A 26,812-nucleotide genomic window follows, 5' to 3' on the forward strand; every position below is an offset into this window, starting at 1 on the left:
TTGTGCAAACTCAAGTCACAAGCATTGTATGGACTTGTGGGTGATATGGGTATGTTCATGAAGTACTTGCCACACACTATTACGTGCAGTGCCTATTTCACATACAATACGATCAGTCCTTTTAGCGGGGTCTGCTGCATCAAGTTACAGCACCTCCTCTTTAAAGCCAGGTTAGCGAGTGATCCTCATATTGCCAGGTCCCTCATTTCTTCTTTCCAATGAACCAGTCTCCCACATTCATCGAGCAAGAGAAATGAGGGATGATGCCTGTTAGGAAATCATACCCTGTACAGCCTTTCAGCAGCAAGAGCATTGCAATGTACTAAACAAGGTGAATGTCAGTGGGTTCTGCGAAACTGTACCAGTACTGCTCCAGCATATTGTACTGTATGTCTCTGAACAGCACTGAGTAATGATGGGTCTGTTATTGATTCATAGCATGTTCTGTCATGGGACTATGTAAATACAATACAACAGAATCACCTTATGGACAAGTAAAGTAAACAAGACCTGCATCATGACTTCCTAGTAATCAGGCTCTTCCTCCTTGTTTCCTTGAGGGAAATAAAGAATGCACTTGTAAATAAACAGCACAGTACATGTAAACTTGTACACATGTTAGTTGTAAGCAAGCTGGAAAACAGTAATGCTAGACAAAGTGGTCAACAAGTTTACTTCCACATCTCCTTAAGCTGGCTTCTCTGACCCCAGCCTCAAATTGTTCAGTGAAGCATTCTTTATGTCCTGTTACATTTTTGTACGCTCTTACGGAAATACCCTCTATATATTATCATGTAAAGAAACATTGTGTTAAACTGGCATGTTCGCATCATTAGAAAATATCATATTCATAATCTATGGAGCAAGTATTAACGTAATGTAGTGTCACAGCCTGGCATCGATCCACAGTGTCTTCGTATCAATGTAGCAACATCCCTAAATATTATGCACACTGCTACAAGGCAGCATACTTACACAGCACCAGTCGAACCTAGCACAGCATTCTTGCAGGCCAGAATGACGGCGCTTAACACAGCCAGTGGTGGCTATGTGAAAGCTTCTTTGGAATCCATAGGCAGCCCAACAGCAATGTACCTCGGACTCCAAGGAGCATGGCCGGCGACTTACTGGAGAAGACAGTCTGACCCTATACACAGCTCCACTGCACCTTTGTTACTGAATCCCTCTTCACTGCTGGTAGTCTATGAAACCTGCCTATCTGAGTGTTTTCGCACTAAGTTGTTTTGCTGTCTGACGACAAAGGTGTGCACCATTTATTGACCCAGTGTTATGTTGAGAAGTCATTACCACAGTCTAGTGATCTGTATCACTGATTATTAGTGCAGAAGTTGTTGCTATGGTTACTTCTGCTAACCTAAGAGTTTTTTTCTTGTAGGAAATTCTGGAATTGAGTTCACTCACCAGTGTTCATTCTCTGACTCAAATATCATGTTCTGTAAATTCCCTCATGAATTTCAGCCTTCAGGGATGTGGAATAAGTCAGGTTATACATTAATGGACAGGAGCAGCCACTGCAGGTTACTTCTATACAGTACAGCTTTTCTCAACCACCGTGTTGTGACACATTGGTGTGTCATGAATACGCCAGGAAAAAAAAAAAATCACATGTAGGGGTTCTGCACAATTTGAAATGTACTTTGGTGTGCCACAAAGGAAAAAAAGGTTGAGAAATGTGGCAGTAATACACTAGTAACAAATTATGACTGGTAGTAATCATACAGATAATTGTGGAAAATCCTTCATGCATGTTAACACATATTGTGAGAAAAACAGCAACTTTGAAAGAAACCTCTTAATATTTTGCATTTGCGTATTTATCTATTTATTTAACCTGATATGATTAGGACCATCAGGCCCTTCCCTGTATCAGACCAGAGTTTCACACATACAGTTCCTTTTGTTACACCACAGTACTACTCAGCAGTTACTCTTATCTAATATTGCAAACAAAGAATTTATGTAATATACACAGCTGTCTTTATATTGGCATAGTCAGAATATGTTTAATGTAAACACTACAATTGTTGTTGTGGTCTTCAGTCCTGAGACTGGTTTGATGCAGCTCTCCATGCTACTCTATCCTGTGCAAGCTTCTTCATCTCCCAGTATCTACTGCAACCTACATCCTTCTGAATCTGCTTAGTGTATTCATCTCTTGGTCTCCCTCTACGATTTTTACCCTCCACACTGCCCTCCAATGCTAAATTTGTGATCCCTTGATGCCTCAAAACATGTCCTACCAACCGATCCCTTCTTCTAGTCAAGTTGTGCCACAAACTTCTCTTCTCCCCAATCCTATTCAATACCTCCTCATTAGTTACGTGATCTACCCACCTTATCTTCAGCATTCTTCTGTAGCACCACATTTCGAAAGCTTCTATTCTCTTCTTGTCCAAACTAGTTATCGTCCATGTTTCACTTCCATACATGGCTACACTCCATACAAATACTTTCAGAAACGACTTCCTGACACTTAAATCTATACTCGATGTTAACAAATTCCTCTTCTTGAGAAACGCTTTCCTTGCCATTGCCAGTCTACATTTTATATCCTCTCTACTTCGACCATCATCGGTTATTTTACTCCCTAAATAGCAAAACTCCTTTACTACTTTAAGTGTCTCATTTCCTAATCTAATTCCCTCAGCATCACCCGACTTAATTTGACTACATTCCATTATCCTCGTTTTGCTTTTGTTGATGTTCATCTTATATCCTCCTTTCAAGACACTGTCCATTCCGTTCAACTGCTCTTCCAAGTCCTTTGCTGTCTCTGACAGAATTACAATATCATCGGCGAACCTCAAAGTTTTTACTTCTTCTCCATGAATTTTAATACCTACTCCGAATTTTTCTTTTGTTTCCTTTACTGCTTGCTCAATATACAGATTGAATAACATCGGGGAGAGGCTACAACCCTGTCTTACTCCTTTCCCAACCACTGCTTCCCTTTCATGCCCCTCGACTCTTATAACTGCCCTCTGGTTTCTGTACAAACTGTAAATAGCCTTTCGCTCCCTGTATTTTACCCCTGCCACCTTCAGAATTTGAAAGAGAGTATTCCAGTTAACATTGTCAAAAGCTTTCTCTAAGTCTACAAATGCTAGAAACGTAGGTTTGCCTTTTCTTAATCTTTCTTCTAAAATAAGTCGTAAGGTCAGTATTGCCTCACGTGTTCCAACATTTTTACGGAATCCAAACTGATCTTCCCCGAGGTCGGCTTCTACCAGTTTTTCCATTCGTTCGCGTTGTAGTAGTACACTACAATTATAAGGTTGTTTCATCCCTATGTCCAAATATTCTGATAATTATCAGACCACATTACACACATCCAATCATCTGCTATCCAGTTTGTGTGTTGTTTTTTTTCTGCTGAATGTGTGCAACTTTGCGAGTCGCTGTGAGCAATGGCTTTTGCTTGGTACCCAACTAGTTCTCTCATATGACACTTGTTGAGATGCACCTACATTCTCTGACAGTAACAATTTCCTGCTGTGTTAGAAACAGATTATCACTGACAAGAAACAACACTCATTCCTTTAAGTTAGGATCATTTTAAGTTCACTGCTGTTGTGTCGTATTAGACAGATGCGAGTGGTACACCACTCCTTAAAGGTAGGTTGGACAGTTTGTATTGATAAACCAACAAAACAGGCAACTTCATTCACGGTGTGGCCATGATGATTGCTTCTTTGCTGCCATTCTGTTGTGTCTTCATACTGGTCCATCATACTGCCACAATTCCAGAAGGTGAATGGCGCATACACATCACTTTACTGCCACGACTTACCTTAGTGATAGACGGTCACATGACTGACTGCCGCCAATTCTCACCATCTGCAGATCTACAAAATGATTAGTAGCTCTCTTAAGGAGTGTTAATAATATTTTGTCCTGTGAACTTATCATCACAGCAAGAAGAGTTACTGCTCCCTCAGTTAAAGTATTTTTGTGATCTTCCTAGCAGATGATATTGCAGAACTGATGTCAGGTGATTGAGTATGCAATGTCTGTCTAATTATGTCTAAAGGACCATTCTCTTTTGTCTGTGTTTTCAGCTGCTGCTACGGAATTTAGTAGCCAATGATTTGAATTTAATATTAATCTGTGTCACTGATAGTCATCAAGGAGTTGAATATCATATGCCATTCTAAGATGAAGACCTAATGAGAAGCTGCTTGGAAAAATGAGAGGAATTAACACAAAAGTTACCAAAATGACAACATTTTGAAAGACTTGAATAAATGTGTGAAAAATACATTCATTTAGTTTTAATACATACCATACTTTTAGTGTATACTGAAGGCTTGCAACCTTTCATGGGTGTCCCAGAAAATAAACTGCTACTGCTCAATAGTCACTATTCATGTTATAGGAAAAGTACTAGTACCCATGTAGACCCTTCTCATAGACACCGCCACTAACCAGCTGCAAAGGGCTACCATCCACCACCACCACCACCACCACAATTTTTTCATTAATACTCAATAACAAAGTAGACTCAAACAGTTTAAGCTCATCCTCTGCCACGGCATCAACTATCATTTTTGACATGAAAAGATCAACATCCTTCCCACTTCTCCAAAAGTTGTACTCTGCCGCCCACCAAATCTACATAATATCTTGTATATTCTTATGCTACACTACTCCATTCCCTTACCAAATAGGTCATATTCCCGTGAAAGTCTCATGTGCCAGGCTTGTTCCACCACCAATCCAGCATATGCTATTCCCATCACCTACACATCCTACCACATCATATTAAGAGCCATCTGTGATAGCAGTCATATATCAACTCCAATGTAATTTCTAAGCAGCCTCTTGTGGGGGATGTGCTCTCGCCTCTCAGGACATCGCCCTTAACTTACAAACCCTCCTACACTCCTTCCACCCTCTCAACCCAAAACCTCAGTCAGGGCAAAGAGCCAGGACAACGTAGTTTTTGTGTGACACTTGCAAATTATATTAGTAATCAAACCTAGAAAAAAAGTCCTGTAAATGTATGTCCAGAAAACGAATACTCACTGAGATAAGGGTCATTTCGTATGTTTGACAATGCTTAGTACTCATTGGTTTAGGATGAAATGGAGTCCTATTATTTTGCAATAGTTTTTAACAGTGTTAATCAGCAAGAAAGTGTCACGTAAACTAAATGACAAGGGAAAAAATTTTCACAAGATTGTTCCTGTATGTCTTTCACACACAGGTTCATTCACAGAAACGACAAATTATAAGGGAAGACATTGCACAGTTCACATACTAGATATGGAGGAGTGAAGATCCTGAAACAAGTATGCAAAGAAATGGAGCTGCTGAAGGCATAAAACCGCATTCTTGTATGGTCAATTTTGGAGCAGCAGTTACTTGAGCTATTTCACAATTTGTACCAGTTCTCACATGTTCATACTGCACCACTGAATACCGACTATTTTTGACACATGAAAATGGTCTGTGTCTCAACAAAGCATTTTTTTCCAGTCAAATGTTTACAGAATCCTTATTTTTCCTTCCAGATCTGACAAGCACTTCATCTTGTAACTCAATTTCACAAATTACAACTTCTCAGGTGCAACTCCGTTTTTTCCATTAATATTGGACTAAACACAGATCAAGTTAAACATTACATAGCCACCCACAGGCTGAAACTGTATGACAAACGAAAAAACTTTGGGATACCTGTATCAATTTCAACCATTTTAAGGCTAAGACACCACTACGTTCTCTAAAGGTGAGGAGGAGATGATATGATCAAAAACTACCAATATTAGCTTCGAATTCACTGTTTTCTCATGCGCACCCCTCCCCCCCCCCCCCACCCAAAAAAAAAACCACACAAAACACACACACACACACACACACACACACACACACACACACACACAGAGAGAGAGAGAGAGAGAGAGAGAGAGAGAGAGAGAGAGAGAGAGAGAGAGAGAGAGGCACCTCCCTCCCCCCCCCCCCCCCACCCCAAAAAAAAAAAAAAAAAAAAAAACACACAACACACACACACACACACACACACACACACACACAGAGAGAGAGAGAGAGAGGAAACAGTTGTTGAGAAGACAGTGAGACAAGGTTGTAGCCTACGCCTGATGTTATTCAGTCTGTACTTTGTGCAAGGTGTGAAGGAAACCAAGGCGATATTTGCAAAGAGAAGAAATATAAACTCTGAGGATTGCTTATGACACTGTAATCCCATCAAAAGACAGCAAAAGACTTGGAGGAGCATTTGAACATTGTCAATAGCATCTTGAAAGGATGGTACAAGCTGAAAATCATCAAATGTTTAACAAGGGTAACAGAATGTAGGCCGAGGTGATTAAATTAGGTAATAAGATACTAAATGTTGTAGATGAGTTTTGGAATTTAGGCAACAAAATAACTGATGATGGCTGAAGTAGACATTATATAAAATGCAGATGCAATAGCAATAATAGTATTTCTGGAAAAGAGAAATCAGTTAACATTGAATATAAATTTAACTGGTAGGATGGTTTTTCTGAAGTCATTTGTCCGGAGTGAAATGTGAACAATAAAAAGTTCAGATAAAAACACACACTTTCGAAATGTAGTGCTGTAGAAGAATGCTGATGATTAGATAGGTAGATTGAATGACTAATGAGGAGGTACTGAACAGAATTGAGGAAAAAAGAAATTTATGGCACAGACTGAGTAAAAGAGGTCAGTTGACACAATGTTACATTACAAAATCGTCAATTTGGTAAATGGGGGGGGGGGGGGGGGGGGAGTGTGTAAAAACTGCAGAGGGAGACCAAGGGATGTATTTTTATAAGAAGGTTCTAATGGATGTGAATAGCAGTAATTATGCAGAGACAAAGGGACTTACACAAGATAAAACTACAGTGGAGAGGTGTATCAAACCAGTCTATGGACTGAAAACAACAACAACAATGGCAGACAGACAGCAAACATGTTTTGGTTCAACTGGAGATCACACCTCAACCCTCTGAATTTGTAGTGTGGCACTAATCCAATGAACTGCCTTATGTATCTGATATGAATAGCAATATGACATGAATAGAGCAATGAAGAATACAGATGAAAGGAAAATTGTTTATGCAGTGAAATCACCTACTATTTTGTACTCCTCCCACAACTGAAGACTTCAGGAACAATGTAATAGTTCAAATTCCAAAGAAATCAGGTGTAGACAGGAGTGAATATTACTGAACTGTCAGTTTAATATGCCATGTTTGCAAAATACTAACATGAATTATTTTCGAAAGAATGCAAAAACTGATAGAAGCAGGCCTTGGGGAAGCTTCCAGAGAAATGGAGGAACGCGCAAGGTAATACTGACTCTATGAATTCTCTTCCAAGATAAGTTAAGGAAAGGCAACACTATGTATGATTTGTGGACTTGGGGAAGGCTTTTGACAATGCTGACTGGGATAAGCTCTTTGAAATTCTGAAGACAGCAGGGATAAAATACACGGTGTGAGATGCTACTTACAACTGTTACAGAAACCAGACAGCATTTATAAGAGTCAAGGGGTATGAAACAGAAGCAGTGGTTGAGAAAGAAGTGATGTTATTCAATCTGTATACTGACCAATAAATAAAGGAAAGAAAATAAAAATTTTGAGAAATAATTAAAGTTCAGGGAGAAGAAATAAAAAATCTGAGGTAATTCTGTCAGAGACAGCAAATGACTAGGAAGAGCAGCTGAACAGAATGGACAGTGTCTTGAAACAAGGATATCTACATCCATACCCTGCAAGCCACCTGATGGTGTGTGGCGGAGGGCACCTCTATCGGTTCTCCCTTCTATTCCAGTCTTATATTGTTCATGGAAAGAAGGATTGTCGGTATGCCTCTGTGTGGGCTCTAATCTCTCTGATTTTATCCTCATAGTCTCTTCGCAAATACGTAGGAGGGAGCAATATACTGCATGACTCCTCGGTGAAGGTATGTTCTCGAAACTTCAACAAAAGCCCGTACCGAGCTACTGAGCGTCTCTCCTGCAGAGTCTTCCACTGGAGTTTATCTATCATCTCCGTAACACTTTCGCGATTACTAAATGATCCTGTAACGATGCGCGCTGCTCTCCGTTGGACCTTCACTATCTCTTCTATCAACCCTATCTGCGCTGCTCTCCGTTGGACCTTCACTATCTCTTCTATCAACCCTATCTGGTACGGATCCCACACTGCTGAGCAGTATTCAAGCAGTGGGTGAACAAGTGTACTGTAACCTACTTCCTTTGTTTTCAGATTGCATTTCCTTAGGATTCTTCCAATGAATCTCAGTCTGGCATCTGCTTTACCGACGATCAACTTTATATGATCATTCCATTTTAAATCACTCCTAATGTGTACTCCCAGATAATTTATGGAATTAACTGCTTCCAGTTGCTGACCTGTTATATTGTAGCTAAATGATAAGGGATCCCAATTGCCATTCCCTGCACCATGCGTCAATTCGCTGCAGATCCTCCTGCATTTCAGTACAATTTTCCATTGTTACAACCTCTCGATATACCACAGCATCATCCGCAAAAAGCCTCAGTGAACTTCCGATGTCATCCACACGGTCATTTATGTATATTGTGAATAGCAACGATCCTACGACACTCCCCTGCAGCACACCTGAAATCACTCTTACTTTGGAAGACTTCTCTCCATTGAGAATGACATGCTATGTTCTGTTATCTAGGAACTCTTCAATCCAATCACACAATTGGTCTGATAGTCCATATGCTCTTACTTTGTTCATTAAACTTCTGTGGGGAACTGTATCGAACGCCTTGCGGAAGTCAAGAAACATAGCATCTACCTGCGAACCCGTGTCTATGGCCCTCTGAGTCTCGTGCCGTGTCTATGGCCCTCTGAGTCTCGTGGAAGAATAGCGCGAGCTGGGTTTCAAACGATCATCTTTTTTGAAACCCATGTTGATTCCTACAGAGTAGATTTCTCGTCTCCAGAAAAGTCATTATATTCGAACATAATACGTGTTCCAAAATTCTACAACTGATTGACGTTAGAGATATAGGTCTATAGTTCTGCGCATCTGTTCGACGTCCCTTCTTGAAAACGGGATACCTGTGCCTTTTTCCAATCCTTTGGAACGCTACGCTCTTCTAGAGACCTACGGTACACCACTGCAAGAAAGGGGGCAAGTTTCTTCGCGTACTCTGTGTAAAATCGAACTGGTATCCCATCAGGTCCAGCGGCCTTTCCTTTTTTGATCGATTTTAATTGTTTCTCCATCCCTCTGTCGTCTATTTCGTTATCTACCATTTTGTCATCTGTGCGGCAGTCTAGAGAAGGGACTACAGTGCAGTCTTCCTCTGTGAACATCAACAAAAGGAAAACAAGGATTAGATTAGTATAGTAGTAGATGAGTTTTGATATGTGGGCAGCAAAATAACTGACAATGGCTGAAGTACAGAGGATATAAAATGTAGACAGGCAATGGCAAGAAAAGCTTTTCTGAAGAAGAGAAATTTCTAAACATTGGATATATAACTGTTAGGAAGTCTTTTCTGAAGGTATTTGTCTGAAGTGTAGTGTTGTATTGAAGTAAAACATGGATCATAAACAGTTTGGATACGAAAAGAATATAAGCTTTTGAAATGTGGTGCTACAGAAGAATGTTGAAGATTAGATGGGTAGATCATGTGACTAAAGGGGAGGTTTTGAACAGAATTGAGGAGAAAAAAAAAATTGGTGTACAATGTGAGTAAAGTAAGGGTTCGGTTTGGTTCATAGCACACTTTCTGAGATATCAGGGGATCACCAACTTAGTGGTGAAGGTAAGTGTGGAGGGGATAAAATTGTACACGGAGACTAAGATTTCAATACAGTAAGCAGATTCAGGAGGATGTAAGCAGTAGCTATTCGGAAATGAGGCTTGCACAGGATAGAGTACCATGGACAGCTACATCAAATCAGTCTTTTGGCTGAAGACAGTGACTACAAACATAATGGAACACAATTAATTGATTACAGTCTTATTTATGTGGCTGTCAGCTGCTCATCACCCCAGCTACACAGTGAGTGGTCACCTTTACTCCTGACATTATTTCAATTTCCATATTGAGTATTTATGTAACATCAGTGAACAATACTAGCATGAATTCTTTGCAGAAGAATGGAAAAACTGGAGGACCTCAGGGTAGATCATATTGAGTATTAACATCAACGAACAATACTGGCATGAATTCTTCGCAGAAGAATGGAAAACTGGTGGACTTCAGGGTAGATCAGACAAGTTTAAAACAGACAGTAACAAAACATCAAACATGTTGGGGGTAGGTCATGGACTTTTTTCTTACTCTCACTGTTTACAACAAAGTAGATGCCTTACAGAATACTGTACCCTCCCTTTCACACTAAAATAGTAATTAGAGACTTTATTGTAATCTCCCCCCCCCCCCCCAAGCACACAAACAAATTATACGAATAAAATTTAATTTTTTGCAGTCTACTTACATTTTGTGATCCTTGGGCTTCTAGCAAAGTATCTGTCATAAAATCCTAAACATTGTATACAGGTTTCTTCCACTGCAAATCAGTTACATTATATGTAAATGTGAAACCAAAAATTTTATTCAAATAGTACATTAATAAAGGTATATTCACAAATCTATGGGTCTTTATGGTAGGTAAAACAACACTGTAATTTAAAAGGTTAAGTTTCTGGGAAAAAACAACAAAATTGATAAACAGATGTGATATGACATTTTCTTTGTCTTTCAGACAGCAAAATGAGTCACATTTGTTTCTCTTTTTAAGTCTGCATGGCTTTAGAAGTAATTTTCAGACTGATACAATATCACTAGCCTTCAGTCATAACTTCGTGGTCATTTTGCCCAATATAACTTTTTTTTTTTGTATTTTTTTTCCGGCTCCCCCTCCCCTCATCCTTATGGCTCATTTTCCAATTTCTTCTCTTTTATTTACATTATATCATTTACTCCTACATAGTTCTATTTATTTTTGAAAGTGCTCCTATTAGAGAGTTAAAATTAAGCATGTCATGTAATTTAGGTCTGTCTGTTATACAAACAACTGAAGAGTGGAAATGGAAAACATTCAAGTACCAGATCTGACATTTGCATCCAAAAAAATCTAGATGGTATTTGATACCACAGGGTTCAGCTGCTCACTGCATCATCAAACACAAAGAAAAGAAACAAGATAAACCAGAAGATAAATACTTTACTAGGAATGTTCTAAGTGCCATACCATGGAACTGACTGACTTTTTTGTTCAAAGCTAATGTTAAGAACAAAAAATGTAATATAAATGTGAACAGCCATCTGAGAAGATGAAACTGTCAGTTTGAAACTGGTAATTGCACTATTTGGGTAAATAAATGTCATTATTAACAGTGGCTGGTTGTTTTCTTCCTTGCAAGAGTCAACTTGTATTTTGTACACAGCCTTGGTCTCTGTCTTTAACAAAATAGCAGGAGTGCATTCATACTGAGCCATTATATTGTATTTGTAATAATACAAGTACAGAATCCGGTTTCTAATTAGCAGAACTGTAGTCAACAAAAACTATTTCTTACATTATTTAAATTTTGGAACTCCAGACAGAAGCACAGCTTGATGTAAAGACCACGTACCAACTACTAAGCATGTCTGAAAGACTTTCTCCATGGTTTGGCACCTGGATCAATTATAAGAACATTCAATAGAGTACCAAGAACACAACTGCACTGAAAACTCATTTTTCTGAAGAAAGAAAGAGGGGAAAAAAAGAAAAAAAAAAAGAAAAAAAAAAAGCATTTCAACTTTTCAATTAACAATTTTACTGCCCAAACCTATTTTGGAACATTTGTGCTATTATCAATCGTTACTTTTATTCAAGCACATATGTGCTAAAACATTTTTAGCAATAAAATATACCAGTCATCTGGATCAAAATTCCCGTAATTTACAAATATTGTCACTGCTAAAGAGTTTTAGAACCATAATGATGATTACTAAGGATTTCATTTTACTTATCTCTCCACAATAACGATTTTAAAATATTTTACTAAAAAAAACACAGATGAAACACAAATGTGAATTTGACTTACACAAACAATATGAGAGAGCTGCAAATCAGTGACACAGCACAGTATAAAAATGGAAGTATAAAAACAATATCAAGCAATATTTCATCATAACAATAAAAAACAATATAGTCCGCATCTGACTTCTCAAGTTTTTCGGTGCGACTGATTAACAGTGTGCTTCCAAGAGTTCAGCTGAGTTGCTTACACTTGATGCACAATATTTTGATGACAGGGCTGGACACTGAAATATTGTGCATAAATGTAAACAACTCTGCAGAACACTACAAGTCACATAATTACTGTCTAAGTCAACCCTAATTTTAATTCAGATGTTTTTTTTTCCTTATTCCAACTGTAGTCATGGCTATTATGAAATTTCATCAAAATATAACACAATGATTATCAACATAACATGAAAAAAAACAAAAAAACTCCCTTTTATGAATATATCTGTCTACTCAAAACTACTGTTTTAGGTAACTGTACTGCATTGTCTGCTTAGTCCATATTTTCTAGGAAAGACAGTCTGTGAAGAAACATATTTCTGAAAATTAAGAACAAAAGTATAAATATTTTTACAGTACACTTTTCTCTTTACATTAAACGTACAATTTTCAGTCTCACAGTAATATTTTCATTTAACATGAATCGAAATTGTAAAACTAATAAATACTACAGTAACTGTCAGCAAACTAATGTAAATATACTTGCCAAATTAAAACTGTTAATTTCAACAACTGCATATATCTTGACTGATGTGCCAGCTTAATTGAAGTTAACTGCTTTATATTTCTATGGTTAACAACAATTAATATACACTTAAATGAATCTGGAACAATTCCAAATACAACCTTTTCATGAAAATAAAAAATGGTTTTCTAGCATAACAGAAATAAAAATAAAAATTACAGAATAAGGCACTTTTCATCTCATTCCATTTAACCACTCTGTATGATGACAGAATTTAAATTTTACTGAACTGTGTGTTATATGTAGGTAAAGTAAATTGCTCCATAGATCTGGTATTGTTAATTTTATTTGACATTAGCTGTGCAGTTCAAGTATTGTTAACCTGATGCTTAAAGTTTACTAATGCTTAATTATACTATTCCTCTTTTCTCAAGTCAACTAACAATGACCAAATAAATAGCACTTTCCAAACAGGAATGTTAAATGACAAGAAAGATACTACTAATGATTAGCATTTTACTTTTTACTACTTGACAAATCAAGTAGAACAGTGCAAAGATGTTCAAGCACCCAACTACTATATAAGCAACAAATACAATAATTATAAATTTTCATTTAACATTGTTCTGAATGAGATTCAGATTTTACTGAAAACAATTATAAAATATATTCATTTAACAAAACTGCTTCAAATCCATAGTGCAATGAACATGTTTACTTTCATTTGAGACGCTTACATTCCCATTCTATACTTTATACATGGTTTTATTTACAATATTATTAAAGCCATCTCTAATACTGCAAAACAAAGCATTATTATGAATGTGCCCACTAAGAGGATGTTCCTGTTTAGCTGCCCACAGTCACAGGTAGATTAATTTTCACAAGCAATGGGCATTTAGTGTGCCATAATATTGGTATGCTTACAGAATGAATTTTGTAATACAATTAATATGGTCTCTGTAGAAATGAATGTTCTGTATATATTAATGAAAACTAAATAAGTACCAATAATGTTTTTATGTGTGTGTTTTAAAAATAGTGTGAACGCTTTTTCCATCTCAAAAGTTTAAAAAATAATTTTTTGTTTGTTTTGTTTTGATTTGCTGCCTCTGCATATAATGAACATTGCAGAATACACTACTGTCACTGTACTCTAAAGCTGACAGAGAGAAACAACAGAAAGGAATTAATGTGCTGTTTGGTGCAGTAAATATATGGTGTAGTCTACCACAGCTGCGAATGATGCTGCTCATTGTGTGGTGGAGCCATCTGGAGATCAGGTGCAGATCCTGAGAGACAAGCCATCTCACCACAATGAAGATTAGCTGGATCAATTCCATCACTTGCCACTCTGCAATGAAATATGTTCACATGCAAGCAATGAAGATCATACAGTGGCTCACCTTTGATGCAATCAAAACATTATGTCTCCCTATAATTGTGATAACAGTGATTTATAGACTACTTTTTAACAGGAATTACTTCTGATAGTTAGCCCACAAAGGCCAAAATCTTAGATGAAATATGAAAGTTATTAGAAGAAAATTCTTTGAGAAAGATATTGCATTTGGAAGTACTTAAGATTTCTGTGTTTTAAATCTACACACTGATGTTTACAGAACTGTCTACAAGTAAGAGTGTTTCAATGGAAAAACAGTACACGTGGACAAACTGACAAGTTTTGTAAAAAAGGGGTAGGTTCCATTTCTTCCAACAAAAACACACAAATTCTTTTCAGTTCTCTAGCCCAAACATTTCAGCACATTTGTAGCTCAATAATGGGTTCTTATTTTTTACACTATATGTCTGGAACTATAAAGTGTTTCAACCATAACAGTGAAGACTGAAATTTTGGCCTTATAATTTTTTGTAGCTTTTGTAATTTTTGCTTTTTTCAGTTATTAATGTGTTTGGTTTTTTCAACATTTGTTCATTCATTTTTGCACAAATAGCATAAAATTTATGAAAATCACTTCATTATTTCCTGTTGCTTTGTAGAACATAACTTTTTTTTTAGGTTTAGGTCCCTTTTCCACAGCCACAGTTATAAAAGTAATATAGATTATGCACAATCTTTTGTGACCGTAATAAAAGTCTTACTTTGACCACAGACGTTTGGTTTTACTTCAAAGCACCTTCAGTGATCAGATGTTGCCCCCTCCCCAATATTCTTCTACACATAGGTATTTGGTTTTTAGTGCGCTGCAGTTCACTGACATGGAATAAATTTTTGTTTTCACGCTGTGTAGGTCGACTTGTACTTTGTTTTGATGTTATGAAGTGTGATGATATCAGGTTGACAGTATAGGACTACTGTTCCTCTAGTGTAGGAGTGCTAGTGAGTCACCCTGAGGTGATAAAATAGAGAGATGTACACAGTGGAGCCCACTCTGAAGCAGCTTCCGGTCACCATTGGTAAGCTACTGTTTACACTAAGGTTGGCATGAAAGTCAGCAGCCATCTTAGTAGCAAGAGGTTCTGATATCATTACTTTGTAGGTAGATGTGTTCAGTAAAGATGTGAACAGAACCCAATGCATTTCTCGATAATGCACGATAGGATAGCAACTGCAGTTTCAGTGTGCTATTTTCCAACAATGCTGCAACTGAAACGTGCTTTAGTTTGCATGGTCACGGTGACAGGCAGTTTCACAGGTAAGGCCCGATTTATCTGTGAAGTTACTGGAAGAAGTAGCCAAACAGCAAGTTCCTTCTGGCTTAATCACACTCTGTCTTCTCTCTTAATTTCATTATGCACTGTAACAGTTTCCTTCAAGGCTTCACAAGACTGGACCTCCTCACGCATTTATTATATCACAGGTGCTACAAAGCAAAAGTGTGGTGTCCAAGTTAGACTTTTATTAAAATCATTAAATATGGTCTATTACCTGCCTTATTTTTGTGGAACTTTTTCTGATACTACTTTACAATGGAAGCATTTAATTTTGTCTATTTTGAGAGCTACTACTCATTCCAATGTTTAATCCTCATCTACCTAAAAACATAAGTAATGTCCCAGTTGTCCTGGACTAATTTCACATTAACAACAGTATTTTAGAATTTGATGTTCTTCGAGGTTTAAGAATATGTCTGCACATGTTCTTTCACATATGAAACAATGTGTGAAGGACATGTGAAAAATATTACAGGGCTCTTTAAGTTGTAATATTTGTTGCTAATGTGAGCATCCTACTTATAGTCCTTTTAATCTAAAAGCTTATGCAATTCTAAATGAGTAAGTAACCAAATGGTCACCAGTAAATGCTATTAATAAGTCACTAGCTGAAACTCCATGTCTAGAGTTTCTTACTGTTGAAGTGGTTCAGACATAAGCTATAAAGCCTCACCCATAGCTTTATCACACTGTTTTGTGTTGTATAGGAGAAGTCCTCACCTGACACTTTTTACAGAAAGTTTACCACAGTCTCTATGATTTTACTTTTTGGAAATAGGTTTTTTTCATGCTCAACGAGACCATTCAGTCGAACCTCTTTTCTGTTTTTCCCTTCCAACATCATCTGGCAACTGGGCACGGTACCACAAGAAGCTATTCACTTGTAGAGAACTGCCATTCTTTCCAACAGGTCGTGCAGAAACAAGACAAATTCACATTATGCAAGATGATAACTGTAGGAAGGGTTCTCAAAAACTTTGAAGCCTGCTGCAGTTGTTTAGTACAAACTATTTGGCAATGCATTAGATTTTATTAATCACTAAAGAACAAAGTGACATGTCTCAATCTTGAATAGACAATTGTAAGGGTGTCTGCATCTTGAACTACACATTTTTCCACATACCAGTTTAAGGTGAGCGCTTTTTAAGAACTGAGAACCAGATGTTTTGATATTTCTTTTATGATTTGTTGTGATTTTCATCCCATGATAGGCACACAATAAGCTTCAGCCATACTGTTCTTGTTTAACAATTGGGGCGATACGAATGTCAGAGTGAAAATTGTAATCTGTTATACACTATCCATTTAGTGGATTGATCTTTTTTTAAAAAATCATCTTTAGCATTATGTGACATGGTGCATTATCTGCATATCATTAAGTGAAGAGTAGACAGACATATGATTCTTCTGTCTCATGGTATGATACACATACTATTCTTTCTGTATTAGGTTCTATATTACAGCAACACTTCTTCATGGAATGATCAACTTACCTTCCATGAAATTCTTTGCTGCATCTGAATACGGTAAACTGTAGTGAACAGCGTTTGAGACGCTTCCTTAAATCAGTAATCTACTGTCAGACTTCAAGAAAAACCAAATATCAGATGGCACAACAGGCAACTTTACATTTACATCTACATCAATACTCTGCAAGCCATCTGACAATGTGGTGGAAAGTTTTTTTAGGTACCACTAACTGATTCCCCATTGCCTGTTCCATCTGCAAATGGCGCTTGGGAAGAATGAATGTCAGTAAGCCTCTCTATTAGCTCTAATTTCTTGAATTTTCTCATTGTGGTCATTTCACAAGACATATATGGGAGGCAGCAGATTGTTGTCCGATTTTTCCCAGAAAGTACTCTCTCAAGATTTCAACAGTAAACCATCCTAGCAAAAACTCAAAATGATTTAGAAAAAAAAGCACAAAGAAAAAAAGCATGGCCACAACAAGTTTTAAACACTACTTTTCCTAAGTAGAAGTCTAATTCCTTATCCAGTACTCACAAGTTGTCCTGTGTCTGATGGCTACTATGAAGAAGTTGGGGTAGTGCTGACAGATGGTGTGGCTTAGTATTTTTCATTCTGAGTTATTACTGAATGTGAAGTGCACTTACTTTTATTTCCGGTTAGTAAAAGCATAGGATATAACACATGAGAACTGTCTGCAGAGCAAGCGGATAGGGCTGTGTTTACCTGAGAGCCTTGGAAGAGAGATGGATATTGTTACAAGGATTGCACATCAACATACATCAAACATTTAAGAGTACAAAAGCTGTATGAAACAACTTTAGAAATTATATTACTGTTGGCTGATGGGTATAATATGGATGGTGATATTTACAGAACCACAAGGTAACTGGAAATTTATATCCAACGTTGTGACTTGCTCAGCATGTGTCTTGGCCACAAGATCACAACATACAGCTGTCCACAACATATCCCTAACCAAACGTAGAGTTCAAAATTTATTATAGAAAGGGATGTTTTTTGCACAGCACCAGATCATCAGAAGAGTGTACCAAGAATGTGTGCATCAATATGTGATAGATTTGTTTATCTACCTGACCATCAAAGGAAAAGTTATGCCTAAGGAAGGTGGTTGGTTGGTTGGTTGGTTTAGAGGCGGGAGAAGGGACCAAACTACGAGGTCTCGGTCCCTTGTTCCTAATAATACAATGCCACAAGTGTGATAATAAAACGGACGAAACATATAACACAAAACAGAAAGAAAGGAAAAGCCAAAAGAACAAAGGGAAGGCAACTAACACTAAAAGGAACAAAAGGGGACAAGAAAACAACATAGAGATGCTAGAAACAGAAGAGAGTACAACATGAAAGCAGATTACAGAGGCTGGCCAACCACTAGAATAAAAAGGGAAAGCTAGCCAATCTGCAATACATTAAAACTTACACCCTAAAAGCACTAGGGTTGAGGACACAGAGGAGCAAAGGACATGCGCTAAAACCTACATAGAAGTATAAAATCCACTCTCACGGATAAAACGTAAAACTAAAGCTGCTGCAGAAGCATTGCTGCCCAATACCGAAGGCAGGGTGCTGGGTAAGTTAAAAGTATGCCACAGAGTGGCTACAAGTTGGCAGTCCAGCAAGAGGTGGACAACTGTCACTTGGGAGCCACAGCGACACTGAGGTCGGTCCTCGCGACGGAGTAGGTAACCATGCGTTAGTCATGTAGGGCCAATGCGGAGCCGGCAGAGGACAACTGATTCCCAGCGAGAGGCCTGCTTGGAAAACTTCCACACATTCATCATCTCCTTAATGACACGCAGTTTGTTGTACATGCTGTTATGCCATTCCGTCTCCCAAGCCGGAGAACCCTGTGGTGTAAGACAGAACACAAGTCAGCGTCGGAGATGCCTATCTCCAGAAGTGATTTCCGCATCGCCTGTTCGGCCAGCCTGTCGGCAAGTTTGTTGCCGGGGATTCCGACGTGTCCTGGGGTCTACACAAACACCACAGAACGGCGGGACTGTTCCAGGGCATAGATGGACTCCTGAATGGACACTAACAGAGGCTGCCGAGGGTAGCACTGGTCAATAGCTTGTAGGCTACTCAATGAGTCAGTACACAGGATAAATGACTCGCCAGGGCATGAGCGGATGTACTCAAGCACACAAGATATGGCCGCCAGCTCTGCAGTGGAAACACTGCAGCCAACTGGCAGGGAGTGCTGCTCAATATGTCCTCCATGAACTTATGCAAAGCCTATGTGACCATCAGCCATTGAGCCATTGGTTTAAACCACTTCAGAGCCCCGGAACACGTCAAGAATCGAGAGGAAGTGACAGTGGAGAGCGGCGAGGTTAACGGAGTCATTAGGGCCACGCAAAAGGTCCAGACAAAGCTGTGGCCGAGGCGTACACCATGGAGGCGTATGTGAACGAACTGCAAGTAGAGCTCCTGTCGCTAATTGAACCCCACAAATGCTGAAGGCACTGCCAAACCATAAACCACACTTCCATAGTCAATTCGGGATTGGACAAGGGCTCTGTAGAGCTGTAGCAGTGTAGAGCAATCTGCGCCCCAATTGGTGTTGCTCAGGCAATGGAGGGCATTGAGGTACTGCCAGCACTTCTGCTTAAGCTGATGAAAATGAGGGAGCCAAGTGAATCAAGCATCGAAAACCAGTCCTAGGAATTAATATGTCTCCACTACAATGTGTGGATCGTCATTAAGGTAAAGTGCGGGTTCAGGATGAACAGTATGATGTCAACAGAAGTGCATGACACACGACTTTGCGGCTGAAAACTGGAAGCTGTGGGCTACAGCCCATGGCTCCCTGGAGGCGCCACTCAGCAACAAGTCCTGGAGCAGCAGTACGAAATGCAGAAGTCATCTCCATACAGAGAAGGTGAGATGGAGGGCCCAACAGCTGCTGCTAGACCGTTAATGGCCACTAAAAATAGAGAGACACTCGATACAGAGCCCTGCGGGACTCCATTCTCCTGGATATGGATGGAACTATGGGAGTCACCAACTTGGACACGGAAAGTACGGAGTGACAGGAAGTTTTGGATAAAAATCGGCAGTGGTCCCCGGAAACCCCACTCATACAATGTGGCAAGGATATGATGTCGCCAAGTTGTGTCATATGCTTTACGTAAGTAAAAAAAGATGGCAATCAGGTGTTGCCGTCCGGAAAAGGCTGTTCCGATGGCAGACTCGATGGACACAAGATCACCAGTGGTAGAGCGACCCTGGCAGAAGCCGCCCTGACATGGAGCCAGCAAGTCACGTGACTCCAGGACGCAACCCAACTGCCGAGATACCATACATTCCAGCAGCTTACAAAGGACGTTGGTGAGGCTTATGGACCGATAGCTATCCACATTAAGCGGGTTTTTACTGGGTTTGAGCACTGGAATGATGGTGCTCTCCGCCACTGCGAAGGAAAGACGCCATCGCAACAGATCCGGTTGAAGATGACAAGAAGATGTCGCTTGTAGTCAGATGAGATATGTTTAATTATCTGGCTATGGATGCGATCAGGCCCAGGAGCTCTGTCAGGGCAGTGTGCAAGGGCACTGAGGAGCTCCCACTCTGTAAATGGGGCGTTATAGGATTCACTGCAGTGTGTAGTGAATGAGAGGACGTTCCCTTCCAGCCGCCGTTTAGAGTGTGCGAAAGGCTGGGGGTAATTCTCTGATGCAGAGGCTCGAGCAAAGTGCTCGGCAATCGCGTTTGTGTCGGTACGTAACTCGCCGCTTGTGGTAACACCGGGGGCAGCTGTTGGGGTCTGGTACCCGAAGAGACGTTTGATCTTTGCCCAGATGTGGGGCACCCAATGGTGGAGACGTATCTCTCCCAACACTCCTTCTTCCATTGTTTGATAAAATAGTGAACAAGGGCACGGAGCTGTTTCAAGGCTATGAGGTGCTCCAGGGAGCCGCTGTAGAGCTCGCCCGCCGAAGCTCCTTAATTGCTTCAGCAACTTCTGGTGACCACCAAGGGACTGCCTTATGGCTCGGGCACCCTAAAGAGCGAGCGATCTCGTTTTCTGCTACAGAAACAATTGTGCTAGTCACCTGCTCAATCATCACATCGACATTACCATGTGGGGGAGATTCAGCGGTGACAGCAGAGATGAAAGTTCCCCAGTCCACCTTGTTTAAAGCCCATTTGGGCAGGCGTCCATGCGCCTAACACTGGGCCAGTGACAGGAAGATGGGGAAGTGGTCACTACCACACAGGTTGTCATGTGCTCTCAAGTGGATAGATGGGAGAAGTCCTAGGCTGCAAATTGAGAAATCAATGGCTGAGTAACTACTATTAGCCACACTGAAATGTGTGGCAGCCCCAGTATTTAAGAGGCAGAGGTCCAATTGCGACAGTAAAGTTTCGACATCTCTGCCTCGGCAAGTTAGCATGGTACCACCCCATAAGGGGTTATGGGCATTAAAATCTCACAGAAGTAGGAAAGGTTTAGGGATTCATCAATCAGTGCAGCTAATACATTCAGGGGTACTGCACCATCTGGAGGAAGATACACATTGCAGACAGTTATTTACTGCATCGTCCTTATTCTGACAGCCACAGCTTCAAGAGGGGTTTGAAGGGGCACATGTTCACTACAGACCGAGTTTAGGACATAAGCACAAACTCCACCTGACACTCGATTATAGTTGCTACGGGTCCTGTAACATCCCTTGTAGCTGCGGAAGGCAGGGGTCTGCATTGCTGGGAACCAGGTTTCCTGGAGGGCAATGCAGATAGCAGGTGTAAAAAACCACCATAATTCCACTGGAGGATCATATTGTGAGACTGGAAAGGTATCAAATATTCAATGAGGCAGTTTACACCTGAGTCACCTGCTGCCACCAATTCATTGCCTGAGCAGTCTATATCCATTGTGTCTGAGGGTCTGGCGAGATCTAGGTCCTCAGCAGACAGCAAAATCTCCACCCCATCCTTGGCCACAGAGCTTGTAGGTAGTGGTGGTGTGGGTGCCACCACAATTTCCTTGGTCTTACGGGTTTTCTTTATGGATTTCTCTTGCTGCTCCTTGGGTTTCTCTGGCTGGGAGGACTTCACTGCTTCAGTCTCCGGGACTGAGGATGAGTGTGAAGCCCTACAACCAGCTGCTTTTGGGCTCTTCAGCCACTGGCGGGTGCCGCCTTTCCCACTAGAAGAAACCTGGGAAGGGAGTGACCCAAGGGTCCCCTTCCTAGTGAGGGAAGCCAAAGAAGACTTACGCTTCTCTGGCTTAAAAGTGGGGATGGACATCCCCGATGGTTGGGGGGGGTTGTTGCTCCCAAAGTAGGTGGTGCAGGAGCAACAGGGAGGGAAATGCCCCCCACCATTAAGGGGATAGGTGTAGTCTTCCGGCTCTGAGAGGTGACCTGGTTTGGCGGAGCTGATGGTGCCAGACCTGTTGTAGTGGCAGCATAAGACGATGTCATATGCACAGGATGCAAGTGTTCAAATTTTCTCTTAGCCTCAGTGTAGGTCAGTCTGTCCAGGGTCTTGTACTCCATGATTTTCCTTTCTTTCTGGAGAATCCTGCAGTCAGGCGAGAAAGGCGAATGGTGGTCTCCGCAGTTGACACAGATGGGAGGTGCGGCACAAGGAGTATTGGGATGTGATGGACGTCTGCAATCTCAGTATGTGACACTGGAAGTACAGTGGAAAGACATATGGCCGAACTTGAAGCACTTAAAGCACCACATCGGGGGAGGGATATACGGCTTTACATCACACTGGTAGACCGTCATCTTGACCTTCTTGGGCAATGTATCACCCTCCAAGATGAAGGCACCGGTGGCAACCCGATTATCCTTCGGATCCCGGTAGACACGCCGGATGAAATGTACACCTCGCCGCTCTAAATTGGCGTGCAGCTCATTGACGGACTGCAAAAGAAGGTCTCTGTGAAATATGATTCCCTGGACCATATTTAAGCTCTTATGAGGCGTGATGGTTACAGAAACAGCCCCCAGCTTTTCACAAGTGAGTAACTACCGTGACTGGGCAGAGGATGCTGCTTTTGATCAAGACTGACCCAGATCTCATTTTGGGCAAGCTCTCCACCTCCCCAAACTTGTCCTATAAATGCTCAACAAAAAACTGAGGCTTCATCGCCATGAAACATTTGCCATCAGCTCTCGAACACACAAGGTATCGGGGCAAATAAGATCAGCTGCCATCCTTAGCCCAATGTTCCTCCCATGGTGTGGCCAGGGAGGGGAACGATTTGGCGTTGTACATCTGTGCGTTGAATTGAGCTCTTGATTGCTTAGAGACTGCTGGAGTTTCGCCACCAGCAAGAGATGATGGACTATGCTTCATCACGTGTCATCCGCCCTGATGCCACCCTCTCCTACTAGGGGCCCTCCCCACGGGCGCCACCCAGCCGCAGCAAAGGCCACCTGGCGGGATAGCCATTGCCGGGAGAACAAATGCCCCAGGGGGATGGGCATCTACCCCTTGGCATATGTGGGGAGTTAACAGCGCAGGCATCAGCAGAGTGATCCCTATGTGGTCAGGGGGCTACGACCAACAGGGTACGTGGCAGCCCCACCACAACGGACTGGCTACCGTGCTGGATATCAGGTGCAAAGAAGTCCATGTGGTCATCATCGACGCAGAAATCGACACTGCATAGTGCATGGTGGAAAACACACCCACGAAGGTGTCCCCGCCCAAGAGATGGAGAATGGGCAGGACTGCAATGCGACGACGAGAAAGTGGGCTAAAGATCGCAATGCACGATGGACACAATGCAGGTGCCCTTCCCCAATTGGCTCGCTCTTCGGGAAAATTTTGAAGAATGGAGGTCAAACCCTACAGGGGGCCATCACATAAAGGCCGAAACGTGTGAAACTCCTTTTAGTCGCCTTGTACGACAGGCAGGAATACCTTGGGTGTATTCTAACCCCCAGACCCACAGGGAGGAAGGAAGGTGGTACTATCTGGCAAGGCATCTAAACACTGGGAACAGTAGTAAGCAAAGTCATCAGCAAGATCATCAGTGTGAGGGTTGTATGTGCATAAACAGATATCATCCATAAACACAACAAACCTTGTGGTAATATGATAAAGCTTAGGGGAAGCAATTAAATACTAACTGGAGTTTTTAATATAGAGTGACTAGATGTGGCCAATTAATGAAAGATGGAAATAGGAATTAGTAAGAATGAAGGTGTCAGATGAAGGATTTGTCATGAGCCTCAGGATTTAACTAGGCATTTGAGACCACGCTGGAGCTCTAGGATGGAACCACTGTTATGAGGTGGCTGATGCAAGTGACTCACAGTCAGCAGACACCTTCTGGCAGGTAGTCACTGTGGCCCTTCAGCATATTGAATGACCCTTTACCTACAGAAAAGGTGAGATAGATGGCAGTGATGGGATCAGTCTTCACTATATGTTAGTATCATCAAGACATGAGGGGAACAACAACAAAGTAACAGTTGAGGTAGAATATTCCTTGATCATTACTGGAATTTTAAATGAGAGTAAAGAACGATCACAATTTACATTCACACAGGCATTGGTTGAAGGGAAGTGGTCTTTAATTATGGTAAGGTGCTTTCATAAAGCTTTATCAATTTTTAATCTGTCATAATATTGCCTTCAGAAATGAAATCTTCATGAACTGCTTCAGTATTTGAAGAGAAACCAACTGGCATGGTATTTTTACTCAGATGATGAATGCTGATGTCAATCTACCCAGATGACGACATTGACGACATTCTGCATCATTCCTCAATTCTCAAGCTCGGAAGTAATCCTTTGCAATAAATCACAATTTTTACCAACTGAATCCTTTAATATTAACTTGTTCCTCTTCCTTGTCTTCAATTAATAATTTGCAGTCAAGGAACAAGTTGTCCTCTGTGGAAAGCCTTTCCTATTAGGAGTGACACAGTTATTGCTTTACCAATAAATTTAGTAGCTATTCATCTGTCATAGAAAACAGTCTCGATACGTTACCCAATACTGTAACATGTCTGAGTGAACGGAGCCCTAGAACATAGCTGAAATTTATGGAGACTGAATAATCTTCAATTATCAGAGTATCAGGAAATCAAGTTTTGACAAACACAATCATTACTATAAGCCACCCCATATGATAGTACATCTCTACTGCAATTTCACCTGCTGCATATTAACAATTTATCACTGCTTCTTTCTTCTGGATTTTAAGATTTGCCATGCTACCAACGCACTCTTTACAATATGGATATAATTCAAAACACAAAACTCAATAACGACATAAGCATTTAAGCATAGTCAAGAGGCTAAAACTGAAATCGCATTTGGTGCATTCATTCAAATAGGTGACCTGTGATCCATGAGCTTCAGTACTTAAAAATCACACCATATATGTCAAAACAAACTATGCCGTGCTCACTAAAAATGTAAGGCATGGCAGATATATCTAATTCTTATTGATATCATCATCATCATCATCATCTAAGACTGATTATGCCTTTCAGCGTTCAGTCTGGAGCATAGCCCCCCTTATACAGTTCCTCCATGATCCCCTATTCAGTGCTAACATTGGTGCCTCTTCTGATGTTAAACCTATTACTTCAAAATCATTCTTAACCAAATCCAGGTACTTCTCCTCGGTCTACCCTGACTCCTCCTACCCTCTACTGCTGAATCCATGAGTCTCTTGGGTAACCTTGCTTCTCCCATGCGTGTAACATGACCCCACCATCTAAGCCTGTTCGCCCTTTGATTTCCTCATTGTGGACACCCTCCTGCCATTGTTCCCATCTACTAGTACCTGCAATCATCCTAGCTACTTTCATATCCATAACCTCAACCTTGTTGATAAGGTAACCGAATCCACCCAGCTTTCGCTCCCATACAACAAAGTTGGTCGAAAGATTGAACGGTGCACAGATAACTTAGTCTTGGTACTGACTTCCTTCTTGCAGAAGAGAGTAGATCGTAGCTGAGCGTTCACTGCATTAGCTTTGCTACACCTCGCTTCCAGTTCTTTCACTATGTTGCCATCCTGTGAGAATATGCATTCTAAGTACTTGAAACCGTCCACCTGTTCTAACTTTGTTCCTCCTATTTGGCACTCAATCCGTTTATATTTCTTTCCCACTGACATTACTTTCATTTTGGAGATGCTAATCTTCATACCATAGTCCTTACATTTTTGATCTAGCTCTGAAATATTAATTTGCAAACTTTCAATCGAAACTGCCATCACAACTAAGTCATCCGCAAATGCAAGACTGCTTATTTTGTGTTCACATATCTTAATCTCACCCAGCCAGTCTATACAACTCTAACTGCTGCCTGACTATCCATGTAAAGACATTTAATTGCTTGCAAAAGTTTGCCTCCTATTCCATAATATTGTAGAACAGACAATAACTTCTCCTAGGAACCTGGTCATATGCCTTTTCTAGATCTATAAAGCATAGATACAATTCCCTGTTCCACTCGTAACACTTCTCCATTATTTGCCGTAAGCTAAAGATCTGGTCCTGACAACCTCTAAGAGGCCTAAACCCACACTGATTTTCATCCAATTGGTCCTCAACTAATACTCGCACTTTCCTTTCAACAATACCTGAGAAGATTTTACCCACAACGCTGATTAAAGAGATACCTCTGTAATTGTTACAATCTTTTCTGTTTCCATGTTTAAAGATTGGTGTGATTACTGCTTTTGTCCAGTCTGATGGAACCTGTCCCGACTCCCAGGCCATTTCAAATATCCTGTGTAGCCATTTAAGACCTGACATTCCACTGTATTTGATGAGTTCCAACTTAATTTCATCCACCCCAGCCGCTTTATTGCACTGCAATCTATTGACCATTTTTTCCACTTCCTCAAATGTGATCCTATTTCCATCATCATTCCTATCCCATTCTACCTCGAAATCTGAAACATTAC

The 26,812-nt window shown here is 40.5% G+C and overlaps 1 protein-coding gene across 2 annotated transcripts in view; it reads right to left on the reverse strand.

Annotated features, from left to right (window-relative positions):
• Window positions 1-10,864: 10,864 nt before the first annotated feature.
• The window catches only part of LOC126187400 (alpha-tubulin N-acetyltransferase 1-like), a 108,198-nt gene continuing 92,250 nt past the window's right edge, over window positions 10,865-26,812 (reverse strand). For both annotated transcript variants that reach the window (XM_049928459.1, XM_049928458.1), the window contains one exon: window positions 10,865-14,101. In XM_049928459.1, the coding sequence (XP_049784416.1) occupies window positions 13,975-14,101 (127 nt within the window). In that variant the 3' untranslated portion in view covers window positions 10,865-13,974. The remainder of the gene's footprint in view (window positions 14,102-26,812) is intronic.

This window comes from Schistocerca cancellata, chromosome 5 (assembly GCF_023864275.1).
Source record: "Schistocerca cancellata isolate TAMUIC-IGC-003103 chromosome 5, iqSchCanc2.1, whole genome shotgun sequence".
NCBI classification, from domain to species: domain Eukaryota; kingdom Metazoa; phylum Arthropoda; class Insecta; order Orthoptera; family Acrididae; genus Schistocerca; species Schistocerca cancellata.